The following is a 21,430-nucleotide window of genomic DNA, read 5'->3' as shown; positions in this document are numbered from 1 at the left end:
AGGATTTTCTCTTAAATATATATTATTTCTTTTCTATGTTTTATGAACAGATTTCAATGCGCTTTTAATTTTATTGCGCGATAAGTTTCTGCGATAACATGATGTAGGATATATTGAGAGAATATTCCACTCGCAATATACATTCTTGGCAAATCTTCAAATTTCAAAGACCGTATAGGAACATAAATCTCACCATAGGAATGGGATTTCTCGTTTTTCTTACATCGCATCGGGTGAATTTTGTTCTCTAAAAATGAATTCAAGATTGAAGAAACTAAGAGAAGTGAATTTTCAACTTGAATACAAATCAAAGTGAAGACATTGAAAATGTAGTTAATGTAGATTCTGGTTGAAGATGAACCACGAATCATCATTCGGAGTCGGAGTCGAAACAAAAGCAAATTTTATCGGAAATTAGAGAGTCAGTGATTCTCATTGCTTCAGTTTACTTGATGAAAAAATATCCTCAAGCGGAAGGCGGTTAGTTTCTTTATCCTATTCATAACTGAACGCGCGTTCGCTTACTTCCGGAGGATCATCTAAAGTTAATGCACACATTTACCGCGTTCGCTGCAACTTCCAAACTGAATCTTCCGTAACTATAGATGCGTTTTAACGAAACTTGCCTTACAACCTACGTGAGCTTTCTCCTGCCAATCGATATTCGATACGGCGATCGCCGCATCAGAGATCTGTAACCAGACCGCACATAATATTTTCCTTCGAAATGGATTCTACTCGGAATATATATATTCGTCTAAACGTCAAAATGCTTATCTCCCAGCGTATTGACATAATGCAATCCCTTTCTTTATTTTACCCACAAATAGTTGAATCTATGAGAAATTATTTTGTAATATATTATAATCTAATCGAAATTATGATGACATCATTATGCACATACTTTGCTTAGTATGTATAATTTATCATTTCATATAGCAGAATAATACTCGTAACTTTCGTGTAATTACTTCATTCACCTCAACTAAAAGTTTATTATAGCTTTTTGCAGAGTGATACTCCAAATACTTTAATGACTAAGGTACTTAGGACAATGGGACAGCTTCTCTCTACACTCATATCGATTGCTTTAACGAAAAACGACACGGAGGTATTTACCGAAGGATTGTCTTTCGAGAAATTTCGGGAAGGGATTTCCGGAGCCGTTATCGTTTTTGCGACGAGCGAAGTTACCGATCTGATAACAAATGGAGGAGAATCCGATCCTTTTTCCAGGTTGTCACACCGCGCGTACGTACACACCGACGCGTGTACGTGCACGTGTATGGATCACGAGCAGAATATAGATCGGAAGCAAGGACTGGAGTCCTTGGCTCTGCAGTGGAATTCGATTAAACTGGCTGCAGAGGCGTTCGAGTTTCTTAGTCGAATTGGAAGATTCCACGAGCTCTTCGGACGACAAAGCGTCGCGGGGAAACTCGTGGAAAACGCTCGTTCGTTCTTTCATCTAAGCCGTCGCCGCAGCGTTCCATGACCTCCTTCGGTTCTTAGCCTGGCGGCTAACTCGCTGGCCAATTAGAAAAAACTTTGACTGGGACGGAGATTACTTTGATCTCGGGAACTTCGATCGGCAATACGATTGTGTTACCTTGGCGTCGCGTTAGGATTATAAACTTTAGTCTGTCGGATTTTAGGAGATATGTAATGTCTCTCGGACGCTATCAGCACTTAAAAACGATTACTTTCGAAGTCTACTCACGTGATCCGTGTTCTAGATCTTAAGTCAGATTTTTCGTAAATCAGATCACACAGACTAGTTTCACCGATAACATTTCAGAGATCGTCGGGAATGAGCTCGTTTCCCTATCTAATATTGCGACAATTATCTTTTATACTTTGAGAAAAATCATGCAAATTTTGTAGATCTAGATATTAGATTGCACAATTAGATTTTACGATCCGTATTCGCGTCGAAGAAGACTGCTTCTAGTTTATTGAAACATTGAAACGTACGGAAAAACGCAGTTGAAACCGCGTGCAAAGCCGCGGCCAACTATGAAAAAGGTTTACGACAGCTGAAATTCGCGACTGTCGCATATATACTACGTTATGCCCGGATAGTGGAGTAGCTAAAATATAGTAGATACCCGGCGCATTGTGCTAGTCTTTCGCGCTCGCGATCCTTGCCCATTTATTTGATATACGCGGCGGAACAAAAGGTGGGGTAATGATCTGACGCTAGTGCTTCATACTGCCACGAGCAAAAGGAAAACGAATGCGAAATTCACGGAGATTTACGCCTATTTTCGTGACCGGTCAGATATTTTTTATAAAAAGCGTTTCGCAGTGAATATTGCCACGCGGCGATGCAATAGAAATCCGCTCTTTTTCTGAGTATTTATAGCACACTCGTCTTTAATTAAATTGAAAAATTACTCGCAACGAGGAAAAAGAGGCTCGTGTATACTAATCCCATGATGCAACTGAGATCTGTACTGTGCGCAACGAAGCGACGTTTATTAAAAGCAACGACTATCCTCCAGGCTCATATTGATATGTAGCTTTTGCCTATTCATGCTGTCAGATTGCAAAGCTATCTTGCAGATGCATTCATGTTTTAAACTGGAAGTTTAACAGAAATTATTTACTTTTTATTAATATAATATTGAATTTTAAATATTAAATGGTTATACATTTACCTACCTATTCAATTTGTAATTTAACATTAAAAGATAAAACTGTTCGATGTATTTAAATGTATTTAAAATACATTTATAATAATTTATAACTTGATCGTATATGCAAATTAATTGCTAGCTAACGTTAGCAATTATAAAATGTATATAATGGATTTTTAACTGCGATAAAATCTTTCTTGATTAAAATTGGAATTTGTATGATGTATTATCTCCTCTCGGCCGATAGTCATTATTCATCTTGTCCTGTTTCAATAGATCTCCTCTAGACTTCAACTGATCTATTAGCTGTCTGTACTGAATGATTTAGATCAGGCTTCATTACTACATATCTCGCGAAACTACGCCGTTATCGATACGTGTCTGTGCCAAACCACATACGAGTGATTGCTTTCGCCCATCTGCCGCGGTACGAAGGAAACGAAGTTTAATCCTTCGGCAAGAGTTTCCGCGCATATACACAAACAGAGCAGTCGGCAGGAAAGGCTCGATTAATCATATAAACAACTTTTGCCGCAGTTCTCGAACGAGACGGTGCAACGGCGTGTTCAGGAGGGCGTTGTGATGCGATGGCAAAAGCTGCCGCGTGCACAACGAGTAGATGCCGAGGGGTCAAAGGGGAATAGGGTGGAAAACGGTGGCTGCGAAACGGGTGCTCTGTTCGAAATTGTCACGATGATAAATCGCGTCGGTATCGTATATCTTGGTGGCGCGTCTCCAAGCACTTGCACACGGCCGAAACTATATTTTTCCCGGATACGGATACGCGAAAAACGGGGGCTACGTGCGGGAAGTAGAGCATGAGGACCTGGAGTGTGGAAAAGGAGGAGAGAGCACGGTTACGGGAGTCATAGATACATATGCATTTGTAGATTTCAACGCGTACTCATCGAGTGAACGCATGCCGCAACTTTGTCATGCATGCTTGGGGAACAATACCGATGTTTGTACCGCGGGAAAAAACATAGATCCACGATCAAGTATCCGAGAGCAAATCCGAGAGCGAATGTTGAAATATCTTCGTACGGAAGTACAAAGCGTTTTTTTATTGAGAGTTTGAAATTTATATTGAAATAGTGAAATCTGTAAAGTAAGATTCTCAAAGTGCAATTAAAGGAAAACGAGATTTATGTATGTATGTAAGAATCGAAATTGCTCTGATAGAAATATATGTCCAGATTTCCATTCAATTATCTAGTATTATTAGATACTGTTTTCTCGTTAGTTGTAACAATACAACGTAGAAAATGAACAAGAATTTGATAGAGTTTTATTCAATAAGTGAAACAGTTTTCCTAGAAAAATATGTGCAATTTGCTTACACTGAAAAAAACTGGTCTGATTGGATTAAATAGTAATTTTGATGAAAAAAATGGATAAATCAGAATTTTCTGGTTAAATCTATTAGAATTCTAGTTGAGATAATTAGAATTCTTTGATTGATATAATATTCTGATTGATATAATATTATATTCTGATAAAAATAAGAATTTTAGTATTATAGATTTTATCAGAAATATTGTATCAATCAGAATTTTGGTTATCTCAACTAGAACTCTAATAAATTTAACTAGAAAATTCTGATTTTCATTTTTCGTTCATTTTTAACCAAAAACTTTTTTCAGTTTTTCATTTCAGCTCAGCTATTATCTAGTATCAATAGATTTTATTACTAATTAAAACTAATTATTATACAGTCCATTTATTGTTCTGTTTTTGTTTATAAATAGATTCAGATTCTGCACATCTTTTATGTACAGTAATTATAGGTAAAGTATTATATCTAAATTGAAATCCTAAATAGTTTTACTTTTTTCTTAGTTATTACACAGAGTTAATGTAATCATTCAGTAACTGTAAAAAAAAATTTATAAAATTTCCATCAGGGTGACATTTTTAGATTAATACATATATATTGAATATTTAGGAAAACATTATTCATAGGAAATACCATTTGTACGTTTAATGTATATTCCGACGTATTTTATTTTATACAACTATTTTTTTTAAATGTATATTTTTTAAATGTATCTTATAATAGTAAAAATTATCTATTTGATTTAATATTATAAAAAAAATAAAATGATTGATGAAAAATGCAGGGCGTGTAATAAATAAGAAATTATCTATAGATATTATTTTAGCATGGATGACAACAATCCAATAAATTCCAACTAATACTGACATAATATTAATATTATAATTTAACTCAACAATATGCAATATGTTGCATTATATTGTTGAATGTGAAATTATAACATCAATGTTATGTTATTGTTAGTTAATTGTTTATTTGGAAGCGACTTCGTCAGTTGATAATATATAAAAAGCAAATTGAAATAAAGAAGAAATACGAAAGAATGGTGAGTTCAACAAAATATATATTATTTTATTTCTTATTCGCTTGCGTTATGGCTGCGTTCAGAATCTGAATTCAAAGAATTGGAGCGGAGAGAAGAATCACAGGATATACAGTGAGAGCAAAAAGTATTCATACAAGGAAATTTTTTATAAAAAAAGTTTTATTTGTAAAAAATAAACATTAATTAGCAATTATATACAATGAATATATTCTAACATAATCAAACGAGCTTCGCATGTATTCCTAATTTTAGAAGCTAAATTTCTTGACTGTACGAATACTTTTTGAGCATCCAAACAATAGAATTTGTAATTTTTGTTTATTTTTCAGATGATATATTTTCTATAATTAATATACATCTTTTTGATGTATATAGTTTTATGAGAAATAGTTTATTTTATTCTTTACGAAAATAAATTGTTAATTATCCAGCAAGAAATGATCGTCAATTAAATGTCGAATCGACGTCGAATTGATGTTGAAATCATCGATATTGATTTGACATCAATTTGATAACACATTTTTCGCTGGAAAATATTTACTTTTTAAAAATAAAGTTTTTTTAAAAAATATTTTTTCTGTACAAATACTTTTTGCACTCACTATATGTATATATAACCATTCTCCTTCTATATTGCTACGATTCTAGGCAGTTTATGTATTTTCTCTCTTTATATTCGTTGTAAAATATCACGTTCTCGGCAATACCTCTCGCGAGGTAGATAATAATTATCAATACTCCAGATTCCTTTGAAATGTGTATTGCTGTGCCGAAAAGAAAGATTTGCATAAAATAAGAATTTGAGAGGAACATAAAATAATATTACATAAATATTTGTTTCGTAACGAACTTTTAAAGATATTCAACAGGGGATATGTATTTTTCTTTGTAATTGAATTATTTCAAAAAACATGAATGTATTTTCATGCTACATTTAAAAATATCTTCCATAAAAATATTTTATGTAATACTTTGCTCTTGTTTGATCAAACATAATTTTATATTATTTAAAAATGTAATAGTGGAACTTTTTTTCAAATTTCAAGTAATTTACAAATTCGATTATAATACACCTTGTTCGCGAATAAACATCGCTTCGGTAAACATGTACGAGACGTTCCCTATCCTTTTGGTAGCTAGTTCGAAGTTCTACTCCTGCAAACAACGTGGCGTTACGTTTGCCGTAGTTGTTGAAGTGAAAAACAAATATTGTCTGGTGCTTGGACTAGCACGAGGCAGTGCTGCGACATTTCGGACGGAGATTGCTCGCTGCTGCGGAACGAACGTGTCATTATCTTTAGTCGCTAAGCTCCATTAGAAACTAAATGCATCGCGTTCCAGCTGGCAAACATGGGATCACTGCTAGAAACCTGACTGATTATGGAGATGTGGCAATTGTGCAGTCGATGTGTTTTCTAGAAAAAACACGGAGAAGAAAAGTTATCAGGCAAACGAACTCAAGAAAGAAAGAGAGAGAGAGACGATAAATCATTTATTAATCAATACTTTTAATGATTAAATAAATTTTTTATAATGACGAAATTAAAAATACAGTTGAATTGATTTTAAATATGATCTTTTAAAAGTTTCTCGAAAGAGATTTATAGAATTTTACATGGAAACACATTTATTTGACAATAACAACAATTCCAACAAGTATTGACATTTGAATACGATGTGATTACATTCGTAAATAGGAGGCATCAACGACGTTTAATGTGTGTTTCTGCGAAACAGCGAATACAACTTGAGTACATCCTGAGAAGCGCTTGTGGAACTACAGTATAGTGCGACATTCGCTACAGAATTTACGCTCGTTCTGACCCGAATATTAATGCTCGATGCATATATCTTTATCATGCAGTCTTATCCAAGAATATATCTTCCAACTATAACAACAAACGACAACCGAAGCCAACTAAGCATGGCTGCTTCTACTTTACATATTTCAACAAATACTACTAGTGAAATATGTTCTCTCGATAAACTGGATATTTACAAACGAATTATCCTACAATTTCTATTGTGTAATATTTGAAAAATGATTATACTATATATAAATGTATAGAGAATTTATGTAAGCACATAGTAATATTAAATATAATAATTTAAATTAAAATTTATTTAGTGTCTATTTAATTTTTATCTTCCACATCTTGCAATAAAATTGTATGTAACATTTTGTTGCTCAGTATCATTATATATGTGTTAATCTTAATGTGACGCGCGAATGACTTTGCTCGTTAATTTCGAATTTACAGCTAGTGATTCACAAGAAAGATCACTTCGAGTGGTTTGATCGGCAGGATGGTCAGATGATTAATTATACTACGAAGCGCACAGTCATCTAGAGCCACAGACAATTAAAGGCCTTGATTGTGGACGTGTTAAGATACATTCTGATGCGTAATTAATCGATATTCCGTTTAATTGAAGCCTAATTCGATTAATAATTATGTTAGTTCGTCGTACATTCAATAACCATGCACATTTACAGCAGAAATCAGCAGACTAATTATTGTCAATGTTAACATCTTTATTGTCTCAAGATATTATAACGAATGACGAATTATTAGTATAACATCTAAATTTTTTTTCTGATTTTTTAAATATATCATATATTCGATTATAAATTTATTATTCGCGTCTCTCTGATTTAATTCGAAATTTTGCATGTTGGAAATATTTAGTGCTATCAAAGGCATACCTGTGCGAGAGGAGCTATATTTCATATAGCTATTATTTATGCTTTGGTTACCCTTTCAAGTCAAAGATGATTGAGCCCTACATAATTCTTTTCACCTTATTAAATGAACATTTAATGAGCATTAAATTAAACCAGGCAGCGCGAGCTAATATCTCCACAAGAGATAGCGTTCCTTTAATTAAGTCTCGGCCAAAGAACATGTGCTTCACCTTGAAACGAAAACGGCGTACGCGCTCACTGCAGCGCTGTAGATGGACGCAGAAAACGCGGTTGCAGGCTAATTTGCGGCGGTGCTAAACGAGAAGTTGCCGGGCATCAAGAAACAGGGTTAGACAAAGGGTGAGGAAAGGAGAGAGATAGAGAAAGAGAGGGAGAGAGGGACGAAACGAGGCAAACTCCAGACACACGGCTTGAACTCGTGCGAACTGCGGCCCGAGTAATTATCTTTGCAACGAGAAATGTTATTTACTCGTAGCTATTTGCCTCTTCGGACATTTGATCTTCCTATGGAGAACTTGGCCATTTAGTCTTAGCATGAACATTAAATTTTATTACTTGTGTTGGCGACATGCGAAAAATACTCAATTATAATAACTATCAGAGCATTATTTCTACTCACCTATATATATATAGTGAAACGTAATAACTGAAAACGGAGACAATTTGGATAGAAAACATTTCCGAGCGAAAAGCAAATTGCAGATTGTTGGGCTGGGAAGAGATATAGAAAGGGAGAGAAAGAGGAAAAAAGAGACAGAGTTGACCCGGCCTTTGTGTCGTTGACATTCTGGTAACCGCTGATTCTCCTTCACCGAAACCCTCTTTTACCGTTAGGTCGGTTTTATCAAACGGAACTAGCCATAATTGCATGACATAATCACAAGCCACTTACGGCTTTCTTTTTCGCTCTTTCATACTGACTCCAGTTACATGTTTCTTCTTCTATTTCGATCACTATTTCCCTGGCTGCGTGTCCAATCAGCACCTGGATTAAATTAACTACATTGGCACCTTTCGAATAGATCCGTTTATAGCGGCAGTTGCTTCTCAATGGAGATTGCTTAAAAAAGAAAAGAGAATAAAAGGAAGGGCGAACACTTCTGGAAGGGGAAACATTTGACACGTTACAATGAAGGTGTCTGACGGGAGTGGCGAATTATAATTGGAGGATCGTATGTAAGAGGCGATCAAACGAGATGGCTGTTGAATACGAGATCAGGTATGGAATAACTAAAAACCACTATTGCGGAACAATTTGAATCAGATATATTATGTAAAAATACATTTTAATCCAACAAATAATCTAATAAAAATATCATTTGTATCCGTGGTGCGACAAAAAATAATTGAAAGCATGACAAGAAAGAATAATAAACATTGCAATTGTAAAAATATCCTAGTAGATAAAGTCAGCATCTGGTCAGACCTTCTAACGCAATTATTTCTATTTTGATGGAAGAAAAGAGGTAGTTATTTGTCGTCCAACATTTCTCTTTTTTTACTTCTACATGATACAAAAAGAGATATAAGAGACAGAGAAGAGAAAAGAATTTTGTCCAAACAAATGAATGTTGGAAGAAGAAAAAGAAAGACTATGAAATGCTGTTATTTACACGAGTTGAGTTTATACTTAAGAAAAACGTCCTTAACAGAGTTACTTTCTTTATCCTGAAATGATGCGACGGCGAAAGTTGCAAGTTGCTCTCTACTTTGAAGGTAATCGTAGACCGGAAAATGTTACAGTGTAGGAAAGTGTTCAGGAATCTCGGTTAAAGTAGTGTTAAGAGCAGTTAAGAAGATAGCGAGCTAATAAGGCAGACGAGCGATAAGTGCATAGTAAGGACTAGAAGTGGGGGAAGGAAGAGAAGAACAGGTAGTTTCTGCAGCTAAGCACCCGATCGTGTCCACCGATGCGCTATATGAGGTAATGTATAAAGGTCGTCCTTGCAGAACGCAGAGTGGCTTTCATAACTGCTGGACAAGCTCGTGATAAAACCGGCGATAGATAACGATGAGTGAATAACACTTGGCGGCAAAATGATGGGATAACTTTGGCTTGTCACATTATGTACAACTGAATTGTCAACTCCCTCTCCGCTTTCCGCTAGCATCACCATATAATGGGGTCGTCATCCTCTTCGGCTTCCAAAGTCCTCGCTATAGACCTCATGAAATTACAGGGAAACCATGACCTCCGTCTTATGCACCACTCGTCGCCTCGATGGAGATACGCTAACGAGACATCGACGACATTTCCAAGCAGATGAAAATGCAAATGCCATCGTAGCCGAGTCCTAGAAACTATGCGGTCTCTTCTCGCTCGTTGCGATATGAATTTCATTCCAATTGAGACGTGACGAAAATTAAAGTAACCGTATAAGATAATTATTATGTCCGCTCTCACGTTTTATATTCAGAAAAATTAGATAAAATAAGCGATAAAATTTAATGAATAGAGGAGTGATTTTTTATTTAACATATTTTTTTAAGTTTTTAAATAGTTATTGAAGACATTTTCTCTCTTATTCTCAATTTATCTATCTTTGCGATAGATATCTATTTCTAAAAATTTTATATTAATTTTGTTACATTATATTTATAAGTAATCGGCAATTGAATCAAAATGATGTATTATTTTAAAAAATACAATTCTCCGATACTATGTGTATATTTGTATTTTATAAACAAGTATATTTACATATACTATTATTATTATTATTATATATAATATATCAATATAAATTTTATGATATTGATTTATCAATTAAAATGATTAATATGAGATTTACCAATTAATTTAATTTAAAAATTTTTCTATTTATACTTTAATAATATTACTGAATATTCAAGTTCTATGTACACAATTCTTGAGTAGAATTTTTGAATTTTTATTTTTATTGTGCAAATAAATAAAAATTCCACGTGAAAAATGTGACAAATACTTTAATTTAGAAAAGCCGCTTCCGTCGGTCGCGTAAATCTGCGGAAAATAGGTTCCAATAGTTTCCCTTAGTTTCCCTTAGTCTTGGAATTTTCCACAGGAGTTCTTTGAGACTTGGTCTTCATCTCTTAATGATCATCCGTCAAAGGAACTCTTCTAATGAAATATTTTGCTATTTTGTTGCAGACGGGATTTCGTATCGGTGGAAAAAAACTTTTTGATCTGGGCATTGAAGAATTTAAGAAGACGAGTAAAGGTCTACATGAGTCTAATTCCGCTTGGGAGTGAGAAAGATTCGGCGTCCGGTGGATCTGAAAGGAAGAAAAAAGGCAGAAAATAGTGGTAACGGTCTCGCACATGTTACGAGCGTAAAAAAGTAGAGAAGAACGAGAGCAACGGGAGTAGAAAGGCCATTACTCTCGCGATCGCCGTCGGTAAAAGCGATGATTGTGTCTTCATGTTATACCCGAAGGAACGGAGTAATACGTTCTGAGAAGAAGGAACGTGAAGTATAGGGTGCATAAATCAGGACTCGTGCAGAAATGAAGATTCTGTCCGAGAAGAGGAATAACGGCAGCGAGAGTGCAAAATTTTACGTGATGTAAAGCTATTTCGCTCAATGACGCGGAAAAAGTGCGTCTGATAAACAACGACGAGCCGCTATCCCTTTTATTCCAAATTTCCATATCTATCATCAATGGTAATATAACGGAGTGTGTTAAGCATCAATTCGTGTCGAGTATCAATTAGAGCGGAGACGCGTGATCGTGCTTAATTAATTAATTTCGCTGCCTCGCCAGTCAGTCCTATCGTCGCACTCGACCATGACCCAGAATCCGCAAGATTAATTACTCGCGAGCATAATAAAAACTCTCTTCACTCTTTTCTATTTTCAATCAATGGCACAAATCTTGATATCTTCTCTATCTTCGATTTTTAAAATTAATATCGCTATTGAATCTTCATCCCTCGGCAATCCATTCGCATGTCAATATCCTTCTCTCCCATTACGCAGACTTGATTTAATGAAATTCTTTAAATCATTCTTTTGAGAACTTTAATTGAATTGCATATAAATATTATGCGTGTATAAATCACGCAGCAGCGTATTCTAATTTCCTTCGAGCTATTATATCCGTCGAGCGGCAATGTTCAGATCGCAATGATATGAAAACACCAGTTATTAGATGCGGTGGAATAAAACGATGGTAGTATCGAGAATTTCGTTCGATTGCGTAGGTATTCAACAGCAGTGACGTATTGTTGGGCGCCCGTATTCGAACGGAAAAAAAAGAGAGAAAAAAGAGGAACGAGCGTAGCGAATAAAAGCGGAGAGGAGTAGCGGAGGCATGTCGGAGAAGATGATGTCGAGACGGAGAACTGATTGAAACGTGAGAAAAAAATGACGACTATCGAGGCCGTTAGTGAAATGAGTGCGGTACGTCGGGCGGTATGGTTCAGCGCCGTGTTATTCGCAGCAACTCCCTTGGCCTATACTCAAGTAACATGGACACCAATCTACGTGGGAGGATACAGTGAGTACAATTGTTATTCTTTACCATTGCAAAGCGATGATAGCGAAACAGAAAGAAAGTTAGACTGTATTTTATGATAAAATTGAATTAATATTCTCTAGTTATAATTTTTATAATTTTAAATACTTCAATATTTTTGGTGAAGCGCTATGATGAAATGATTCGACTGAAAAAGGTGAACGCTGTAAAATATAAAGTAAATGTTAAATTTGTCAGAATTAAAATATAATAATGTCACTAATTTCTTATGCATGTGACTTATTAACGTCATTTATTATTTCTCGTGATTTGCCCGCGGAATGTATGAACATGCGATAGTTGCAGTTGTCACGTACACTAATCTTCATTTTCATATAATAATACATTATGATAAATTATGCTTTGGACCTCGTCGCTTCGTTTCGAGCTGAAAAAACATGTCAAAACGAGCGCACATGCGTTTCCTCTTTTTTACGCGACATATTTTCATTCGTCCGACGGGAAAGCGAAAAAGGAAGAAAAGAAGCGGCGCAGTAAACGATGAAATATCACGCAACGTTATTTTTCGCATTTCTCCGAATCTTTTTTTAACGATTCGAACTTTGGCAATCAGGGTTATAGCACAAACGACGAGTGGCGAACGCGAAAATGTGCTTCACGATAACCTGTACGAAGGATTGATAGTGTCAATTAACGAGCCACGACTGAAAGTTCGCAAACGAGTACAATGGTGCATCAGCTTTCTGCACGGCAATTGAGAAAAGAGACATCAAAGTGAAATGAACTTATCTAAAGTTGGTAGTAGAAATCCTCAAACGCATGTTACTATGGTATTAATGAAATGTTAAAAATTCCAATGCTCCTTAAAATAATATATTATAAAATAAAGCAGATGATAACATCTACTTTAATTAACTAATATTGGCTTAAAGTTTTTTTACAAATGAGATTGACAGAATAATAAAATAGAACATTAAATATTTTTTGTACTTAATATTATTTTATTGTTTTAAAGTGCTTTAAAAGAAAATTTTAATCCAAATTTTATAAAGATATTGGAGCAAATTGGATGTTGCTGTGAAGATATGTTCCATTAATGCAATCGTAAATGATTATAATGATATTTCTTTGGAAAAATTAGTTCAGAATTTAATCTATTGCTCGCATAACAGGGAACGTCAAACTGGGAATGATGATAAATGCATAAAATACTCGCTTAAGAGAAAAGCAATCTCACGAGTATTCAGATCTCGACGGACATTAAATTTTTATAACCTGGGACATTTATCCGTTAATGCCGTCACTCCGCCTGATGGACGTTGCAATAATCGAATTACAGGAATAGTCCGTTATATAATTTAGACTGGATGGTTTTAATATATTTTACTGTTAATTATCACCGTTGAAAGTTTAAATCGATAGTTACTACCCATCTATAACTATTTCACTTTACGACCTCACTTTTGTGTATATATTAATGAAATTGTATCATATACGCAGATGCTGCGATGATAAGTAGATTGTGCGGTCCATAAACTCATATAACGCGATACACAATGCGGGAATATCGTCGAAATATAGTATTACGTGTCATACTTTCGCAAATAATTGGACATAAAATGTGGCATTTATTTAAATTTACTCATAATACATAACATAAAACGATTATATCAGAGAAATTTTTTTTGTATTGTTACAAATATTGTAATATTAAAAATCGAAATTATAAAATATGTTATAAAAATGATCGACCGACTGTGTTGGATTGTCGATAGTACAGATAGACAGTATTTTATTCTACGTACTCCCGAGAGAAAAACGTGGAGATCTGGAATCTGTAACAATGTATCTACAGTAGGATCAAATTATCGCACACATAGAAAACGATATTGCAAGAGGGTTTAGCCCAAGTAGAGTTTTACCGAATGATCATTCGATCCACGTAGAACGGATTGAAAACCAATCACGCTTCGCTCCGTAGAAAGATATAGGGCCTTGCTACCTAGAAATCAATCTGAAACGTGCCCGAAGTAACTCAATTTTCTTCAGTTATGTCTAAGGTTACCGTTACAGGCCGCGTATAAGCTGATATGAGAAGGTGAGCGTCCTTGAGTTTGCAACTTCCGCGAAGTCTGATCGCAGTCTTAATCACTAGAACTTCATCGTGAGAAATTAAGCACTACCGTTCTACAACTCCAACGTATCTTACCTTGTTTGTCTTAATGAACAAGTCGCAAAGTTGCGCCTTCCTTGCCTTTCCGAGATTTACTCGCTAACATTTGTAATAGGAAACATAACGATCGAGTGATATTTCTAAAAATTAAAAATTATAATCTAAAATTAAAGTTATATTCTGTTAGAGAGTACTCTAACATTTTAATATTTTAATTTTGCAATGTAGTGTTTAATTTCTGTAATGACATTAAGTACTTAGTTGCTATATTTTCATCCAGAAGTAATCCGTGTTATATCACGTCAAGTTTCTGTTAATAAACACAAGTTAGGAGGAGCAAGTTACAGAAATATATTCAACACATAAGCATGACGATGCAAATGTGATACACATTCGCCAAGTGGAATGTCGCTTTATTCAAAGTCCAAAGTAGCAACGCATAGCATACCGTAGTAACAGAACTGAGAACCTAGTATAACGCGCCATTGTGGCGCATCAATCTTCTAGATCGTTACGCGTCCTCCGTCCATTTAGTAGGTCTCTCCAGTTAGATCCTGACTTCGTCGTAAGCGATGTCGTCGCGGTAACGACTAGGCTAGACAAGCGGATCCTTTAAAGCGTGATCCAGGGTTGCGTGTAGATCCGCCGGAATAATTCAAGCCGCAAACATCGTGCTCCAGTGATGGTGGATCAGGCGGGAGAGAACTCGGAGTGAGTTTAAGCGAAGGGGAAACGAAGTGGTGGAATATAGGATCGCCGCTGCTGAAGACTCTCCTTTGCAGTTAGTTGTCGTCGGTAGCAGACTGTACTCTAATTAACGGCGGGTAACAAGAGTACCCGAGAGAGATGGAGAATTGTTGTAATAACTTGCGGTGCTATCAAGCGATGAAAGATGTGGAGGTGGAAGAGAAGGAGAGATTGCATACAAAAGAGAACGGATAGATGGAAGGGGGTGAGTTTATGGAAGACGTGAGAGAGAAGCGATTCTCGAATCGGTAACTCAAGTATCTATCTTAAAATGTTGTCGATTAATTAACACCCGAATACCAAGTACTTGCTGTTTCCCGGTGTTGAAACTTCCAACTTTCGTGACGTGAAAAGGTTGAAATCCAGTTGATGCTTCCGGTGAATATTGCGCGATACTGAGAAGACTAACTACTGTAAGCAGAAATCGGAGATGGATAGTCTCTCACGTCGTATTAAGTCGACATAAATGGGGTTGAAAGTCATTTGTCATACAACTCTGTATGCCAAGTTTATACCAAGTTATCAATAACGCTTGATGAAAGTAATGAAGCTTTTTCCAGTTTTTTCTGCATAAAGCATTTCTTTCCGCGAGTTAAATTTTTTAACTCGGTCATTAAATAATAAATTATGTTATAATGTTTGAAAAAAAAGAAAGTTTTATTACGTATTCATCAGAACATTTCTTGTTTTTATGAATGGAAATTAAACTGATGAGAATAAATCAAATAATAGAAAGAATTTTATTTTTAGTCAAAGCAAATTTTGATATTTAATAATTAATCTAATTTCCATTTATATGACTGTTTGTACACATCTCTTTGAAAAATGACATTTTTTTCACTAATTATTGTAAAAAATATCTCCATATAGTGATCAAATTGATTAGACGTCCTAAAAAGTTAGGAGGAGTTTCAGATTTAAACCTTGACTGAGGTGATATTTTTTACAAAATAAATTTTTTACAGTATTTTAAGATTTATTAGCATTATTAACGATCAATATAATTTGTGATGTTATTTTTAGCTTCAATTTATGATTGCGTTTCAAATCCAACAAATTGAATCGACGCGTATTTTATAGAACTGAAAAATGTATTTGCACTTGTATATAGATATTATTAACTACCAAAATCCACTTCGATCAAAAATAGAATTTTTTATATTATTTGATTTACTTTTATTATCTTTGTCTATTTTTGAGTCTATTGCAGAAAACGAGTAGAGGAATAAAGTGTAAATTGATGCGCTTTATTCTTTGAATTTCGATGACGCATCATAGAAAAACGGATCAGTGGCGCGGTATCTTGCTATTACAGTGTGTATAGATTCACGAAGACTGCATTGTGAATCAGACATGCGTATTTAATTCACGTATTACTCACACACGAGAATACACGCAACATGCTACCGGTTACGCGCACCTTGTCTCATTATTCGAACTTCAAAAGGATCATACTTCCATTGTAGCATAGCAGTAATTATATTCCTTTCATGCACCGTTATTATGTTACGTTCGTCATTTATGACGAACTGGTCTTTATAACAATAGGTGATTGATGTCGTCTAAGCCAATATCATGGATCAATAAATTATCCAATAACATTGTTTCATGAAAACGACAAAAATGATTTAGCATGATGCCCCGGAACAAAACGTTGTGTCAGTTTGATCTAATTTTATATATCTACATTTACTCAAGATGATTCTTGAATCGTTCAATTTGTTCAAGTTATCTACGTTATTTCTTGATAAAGAAACGATAGATAAAGAACTTCTTTTAAGCGCGCGTGTCCAACTTGGCGAATGAAGTTGGAGATTGTAAAAAGACTTACGCTCGTAAAGTCGCGGTGAGATTCAAGTTGGACGAACGCGACTCGAATATCATGATCAGTCTTTAAAGATTGCGAGCGATTCTCAAAAAAGGGCATATAGAAAGCTTTTGTCATTCTTCTCCATCTTTACTTTCTCGTTTCGCACCACTTAATCTTATCACGAGCGGGACTCGGCCGTTCAAACTCACAGTCGTTACTACAGACTTGCTGTCTTGAAGAGCAATTTCGTTCACGAGCCAAACTTTGATCTTCTCGCGGTTTTTATTGCATTGTTTTATTAACGAGAGCGTGCTACGCGACGCGAATTAATTACTTTGTGTTTGCACTAAATTTATTTTGTTTCAACAACATATGATAATAATGGGGTAACTTCTACAGGTTAATCATGTATGAAATATACTTTATAAGTAATTATGATTAGTAATTTGGATGACGGTGATAAATGATTTTATTGCAAAAACGTTTGCTTAGAAATATATTCTTTACAATTGCCTAGTGTCAGACATTATTTCTTTCGTGATAAATAGTAAACATTGGTGCCATACAAATACATACCCAATATTTTAAAAATAACCGGATTACAAGAAATCCGATTATTTTAAAAAATATAGGGATTTCTTTGTATATTTATCCACCAATCTCAAACAACATTGCTGTGAAAATATGGCAATGTGCGAGCTATAAATGCGTATTCGTCGTATTGATTTATAAGTCAAAATGCGAGGGAAAAACGTGACAATCTCGCACCGTGCGTTTGAGGAAGTTGGATATGCGGAGTGCATGAAGGCGAAAACGTTTGCTTGGACGGGTAAACAAGGGCGAGTCTGTTTGCTTTCCGAGGAGGAAGAGCATGTCTCAGCGTATGCGTGGAACGAGGTGTCTCCCCTTTTCCCCCCTCCCTCCCCCCGTCATATAGGCATCTCTGCAAGAATGACAATTCAATATTGATGCTAACCTTGCTTTCATAAGCAACTGTTGTCCACCAATTTGTGTGTTTCACAACAATAAAACCACGCTTTCAAGCTTAGTACGCGCTCTTTCAAAGTGAATTGTAAACTTTGCCCAGACAACTTTGTTTTCCCGGTAGACGGATGTTCAGTTGATATTCCTCGCTGAGATTGTGTATCTTAGTTCCGTTATTTATTAACTTGATCTCACTTGAAATTTCATTTTCTCCGACAAACTGCGACGCTAAAGGAATTATTAGAAATATTATTTTAATGTTCTCGCATTATTACATAAAACGACAAATGAATTATATAGGAATGATCGCTTTATAATCGTATTAACAAGAGGACAAGCAAAATCCTAGATTTCATTCAACTTTTAGTAACGATTCATAATAGTAAAAGTCATACCAGTGCACAATATTTACGAGATATCATTATTGAAAGTTTTGGCACAACAGCTATTATCGTGAATTACCGGGAGGGGTATACAATAACATTAAAAATTGAGCGAAATCTAGAATGTCGCAGGTTAATTGTCCTCTTATAAGTAGTAAAAAACTTGTAACTAACTTTGAAAAACTTCATTAAAAATGTCGGAATATGACAGAAATTGAAAAAGTTAAGCCGTTTAGTTTGTCCTACATTACTGAAAATCTTCTTGACCTTGCTCTTCGACCCCGTTACAGTTAACTAATTTAACTTATACTTTGCCTCCAGTTTTTAGGTATCTATTGTCAAAAGCAGAATTTGGAAAAGTTAAGCTGTTTTCAAACAATTTTGCGTACGAATAATCAGACGGACCAACCCTATGAAATTATATAAAATATGCTGTATTATTTAATAAATATCCAAGTATAAAATAAGGCAAAACCTTATATTATTACAAAGAAAAATTGTATTCATAATATTGATAATGTGACTGTAGATATTATTTTAATTAATAGATATTATTTTAAGTGTTAATTTATGGCATGAATTTACTTTCTCGAAGAGCACAATCATCAAAGAATACATTGATGTTATACTGCCGAATTGTTTAACAAGGGAGCAGCTGTAAAAAGATACTGCATAATGAGAAAAGGGGTTTCATCGATCAATCGCGGAGGCACATTGTTACAAGACATCGGGACTACCGCGAACGAGCGAACTTGAAAAGCCACCTGCGCGCGCGGGGTGTGCAGGTGCATTGTAATTTCATAGTCTTGGAGCCCCTTCTCCCTAACTTCCTCCCACCGAGTTTCCTGCCAGGTCGACGGACCGGGGACTGTCGGGCAAACTGTAATCCTGTTTTCTAAATGTAACCCAACTTCAACGAACATGTGTATGTCCGACCGCAAGCACTGTTCGACAATTTGTCTCCGCGCCCAACGCTTCGCCGCACTCCTCTCTCTGTTTCCTCAGTACTCTCTTCGCCGCTCCCTCAGTTTCCTAACTACATTCTCCTTCTCGCGTGTTCGGTATCCTTCCCAGGGGTGTGAAAGCCCCTTGCGCGAAACTACATTTCCTTCGATATTCTTGCATGTGCATACGCAAACGCATTGAGACAGTAGACAATGCGCGCGCGCGCACGACGTGTTCGTTTAGCTCCATGTGTATACGGAATTCATGTACATGTAGAGTAATGTAGGTTACATAGATTGTCTGTATACTGTATTGCCCTATTGCATGTGTGTGCATGTGTCCGTTGCACATTTAGGTTTTTGGATGCAGTTTAACGCTTCGCTTGGTCTTCGACATAACTTCCGTGAGAAATTTACTCGGTGTTGCTCTTCGAAATTTGCGTCGAAGATTATCGAACTACGATAAACCTTAACCACCAGTGCTAACCATTCTACTCGTAGCTTATTTGCCTCGTATAAGGAACAATTTCTCTTGAAAGGCGTCTTGCGTGTTTCTTACCAGTAAACTCATATATCGATTTTAGTTATTTTAAAATAATTTTAATAGTTTTATTTTAAGCAATGGATTTAAATAATAGATTATTATTATTATTATCTTTATTATTATTACGAAACAGTCTCGATGGCAGCTATTAAGAAGCCTTGAATATAAAATATTAATTTATTTACGAGGGATGTGATAATATCAAAATATTCTCTGCAATATAAAATAACAGAGATACATTATATTTGTTAATGACATGTACATTTCTGTCAACAGATAAATGCATGAGAGCTACAGATCTCATCGAAATTACTCTTGTAAATTATCTCTTATTATAACTGATAATACGTATCATTTTATTCTTGAAAAGAATCGCTAAATTATATCAAATCAGATTTATTAAGCCATGCGCGCGCACATATAGATTTCGAGTTTGCTCGACAAACCATCAGCGATACATATCGTCGAAATTCAAATTTCTCCATTCAAGTCACTCGTCATCGCCCAACGAAGCTTGTAACATAGCAGTTTGGCAAGAACAATTAACCTCGGGCTGAAAGCATTTAGCAATACCAGTCTAATTCAACCGTCGTCAGATCTCGCATACCGTCCCTTCATCCGACTCGTATCTAACAATCGATTCCTGTTAATCCATTCCGTGCAGCGCACACAATCGCCGATCTCGTTGCACCGGAATGTTTTATACGGACCTTTGTTCGTAAATTCACGAATAAGCGCCGGTGGGAAAATCGATCTTCTTTCTTCCTGCGCCGGCGGATACGAATCCTGTTGAAATTCGACGCTGATAGCAGACTCGTATATACAACACTGTTGAATCAACATTGATATTTTTACGATGGCTCTTTCTATTTTCTTACGCAATTTCTTTGATATAGTTGGGAAAATTACTTTTAAAAGTAACTCATTATCGTTATTCGTTATTTATTGTAAAAAGTAACTAGTTATCGTTACTCGTTGTGTATTGGAAAAAGTATAAGCGTTATCATTGTGTATGTATATAAGCGTTATTATTATTCAACACAAATACTAAGTCATTACAATTTCTGTTATTTTTTTTTTATTGTTGACCTTTTTTTAGAATGGTATCCAATTGTCTATGTCACAATCAGTTCTACACGAAATCTGTGGTGACAATAGTTAATCGCAACATGATCAAATATAACATTTCCTTTTTTTATATGAAAATTCGGACATTTCATACATTGTACATGAAACATTATATATAAAGTAATTATATTTATCACCGAAAAGTATTCCAAAAAGTATAATAATACTGCGTTATTATTATTACTTATATTTATCACTAATAAAAAATATAATGTTGTCGATTTATTACTAAAAAATGTATAACAGCGTTATACAAATAATTTCTGAATCTAATTGGCATACATTTGAGATATAATATATTTAATGGATACACTGAAAAAAAAAGTCGAAATATTCGCAAGTAAATGTTACATGTGACATTTACTGATTATAACAAAATTTAATTTTAAAATATTGACAGAATATATAAATTTCTGTGAAATATATTTTATTAATAATTTTAAAATTGTAAAAAATAAAAAGATGGTATATTTATTAAAAATAAAGTTGAATTTTGTCGTATTTAAATAAGAATTTATTTGATATGATGAAATAA

At 34.9% G+C, this 21,430-nt stretch overlaps 1 protein-coding gene across 1 annotated transcript in view; it reads left to right on the top strand.

The window, feature by feature from the left end:
* LOC108686906 overlaps positions 1-21,430 on the top strand; it is a 273,422-nt gene that overhangs the window by 40,864 nt on the left and 211,128 nt on the right. The window contains exon 2 of the mRNA XM_018192414.1: positions 11,908-12,203. Within this exon, the coding sequence (XP_018047903.1) occupies positions 12,071-12,203 (133 nt within the window). The 5' untranslated portion in view covers positions 11,908-12,070. The remainder of the gene's footprint in view (positions 1-11,907; positions 12,204-21,430) is intronic.

The sequence above is a fragment of the Atta colombica genome, unplaced genomic scaffold, assembly GCF_001594045.1.
Source record: "Atta colombica isolate Treedump-2 unplaced genomic scaffold, Acol1.0 scaffold198, whole genome shotgun sequence".
In the NCBI taxonomy this organism is placed as follows: Eukaryota; Metazoa; Arthropoda; class Insecta; order Hymenoptera; family Formicidae; genus Atta; species Atta colombica.
The sequence above is the reverse complement of the archived record's forward strand: the minus strand, read 5'-3'. Positions and strand labels throughout refer to the sequence as shown.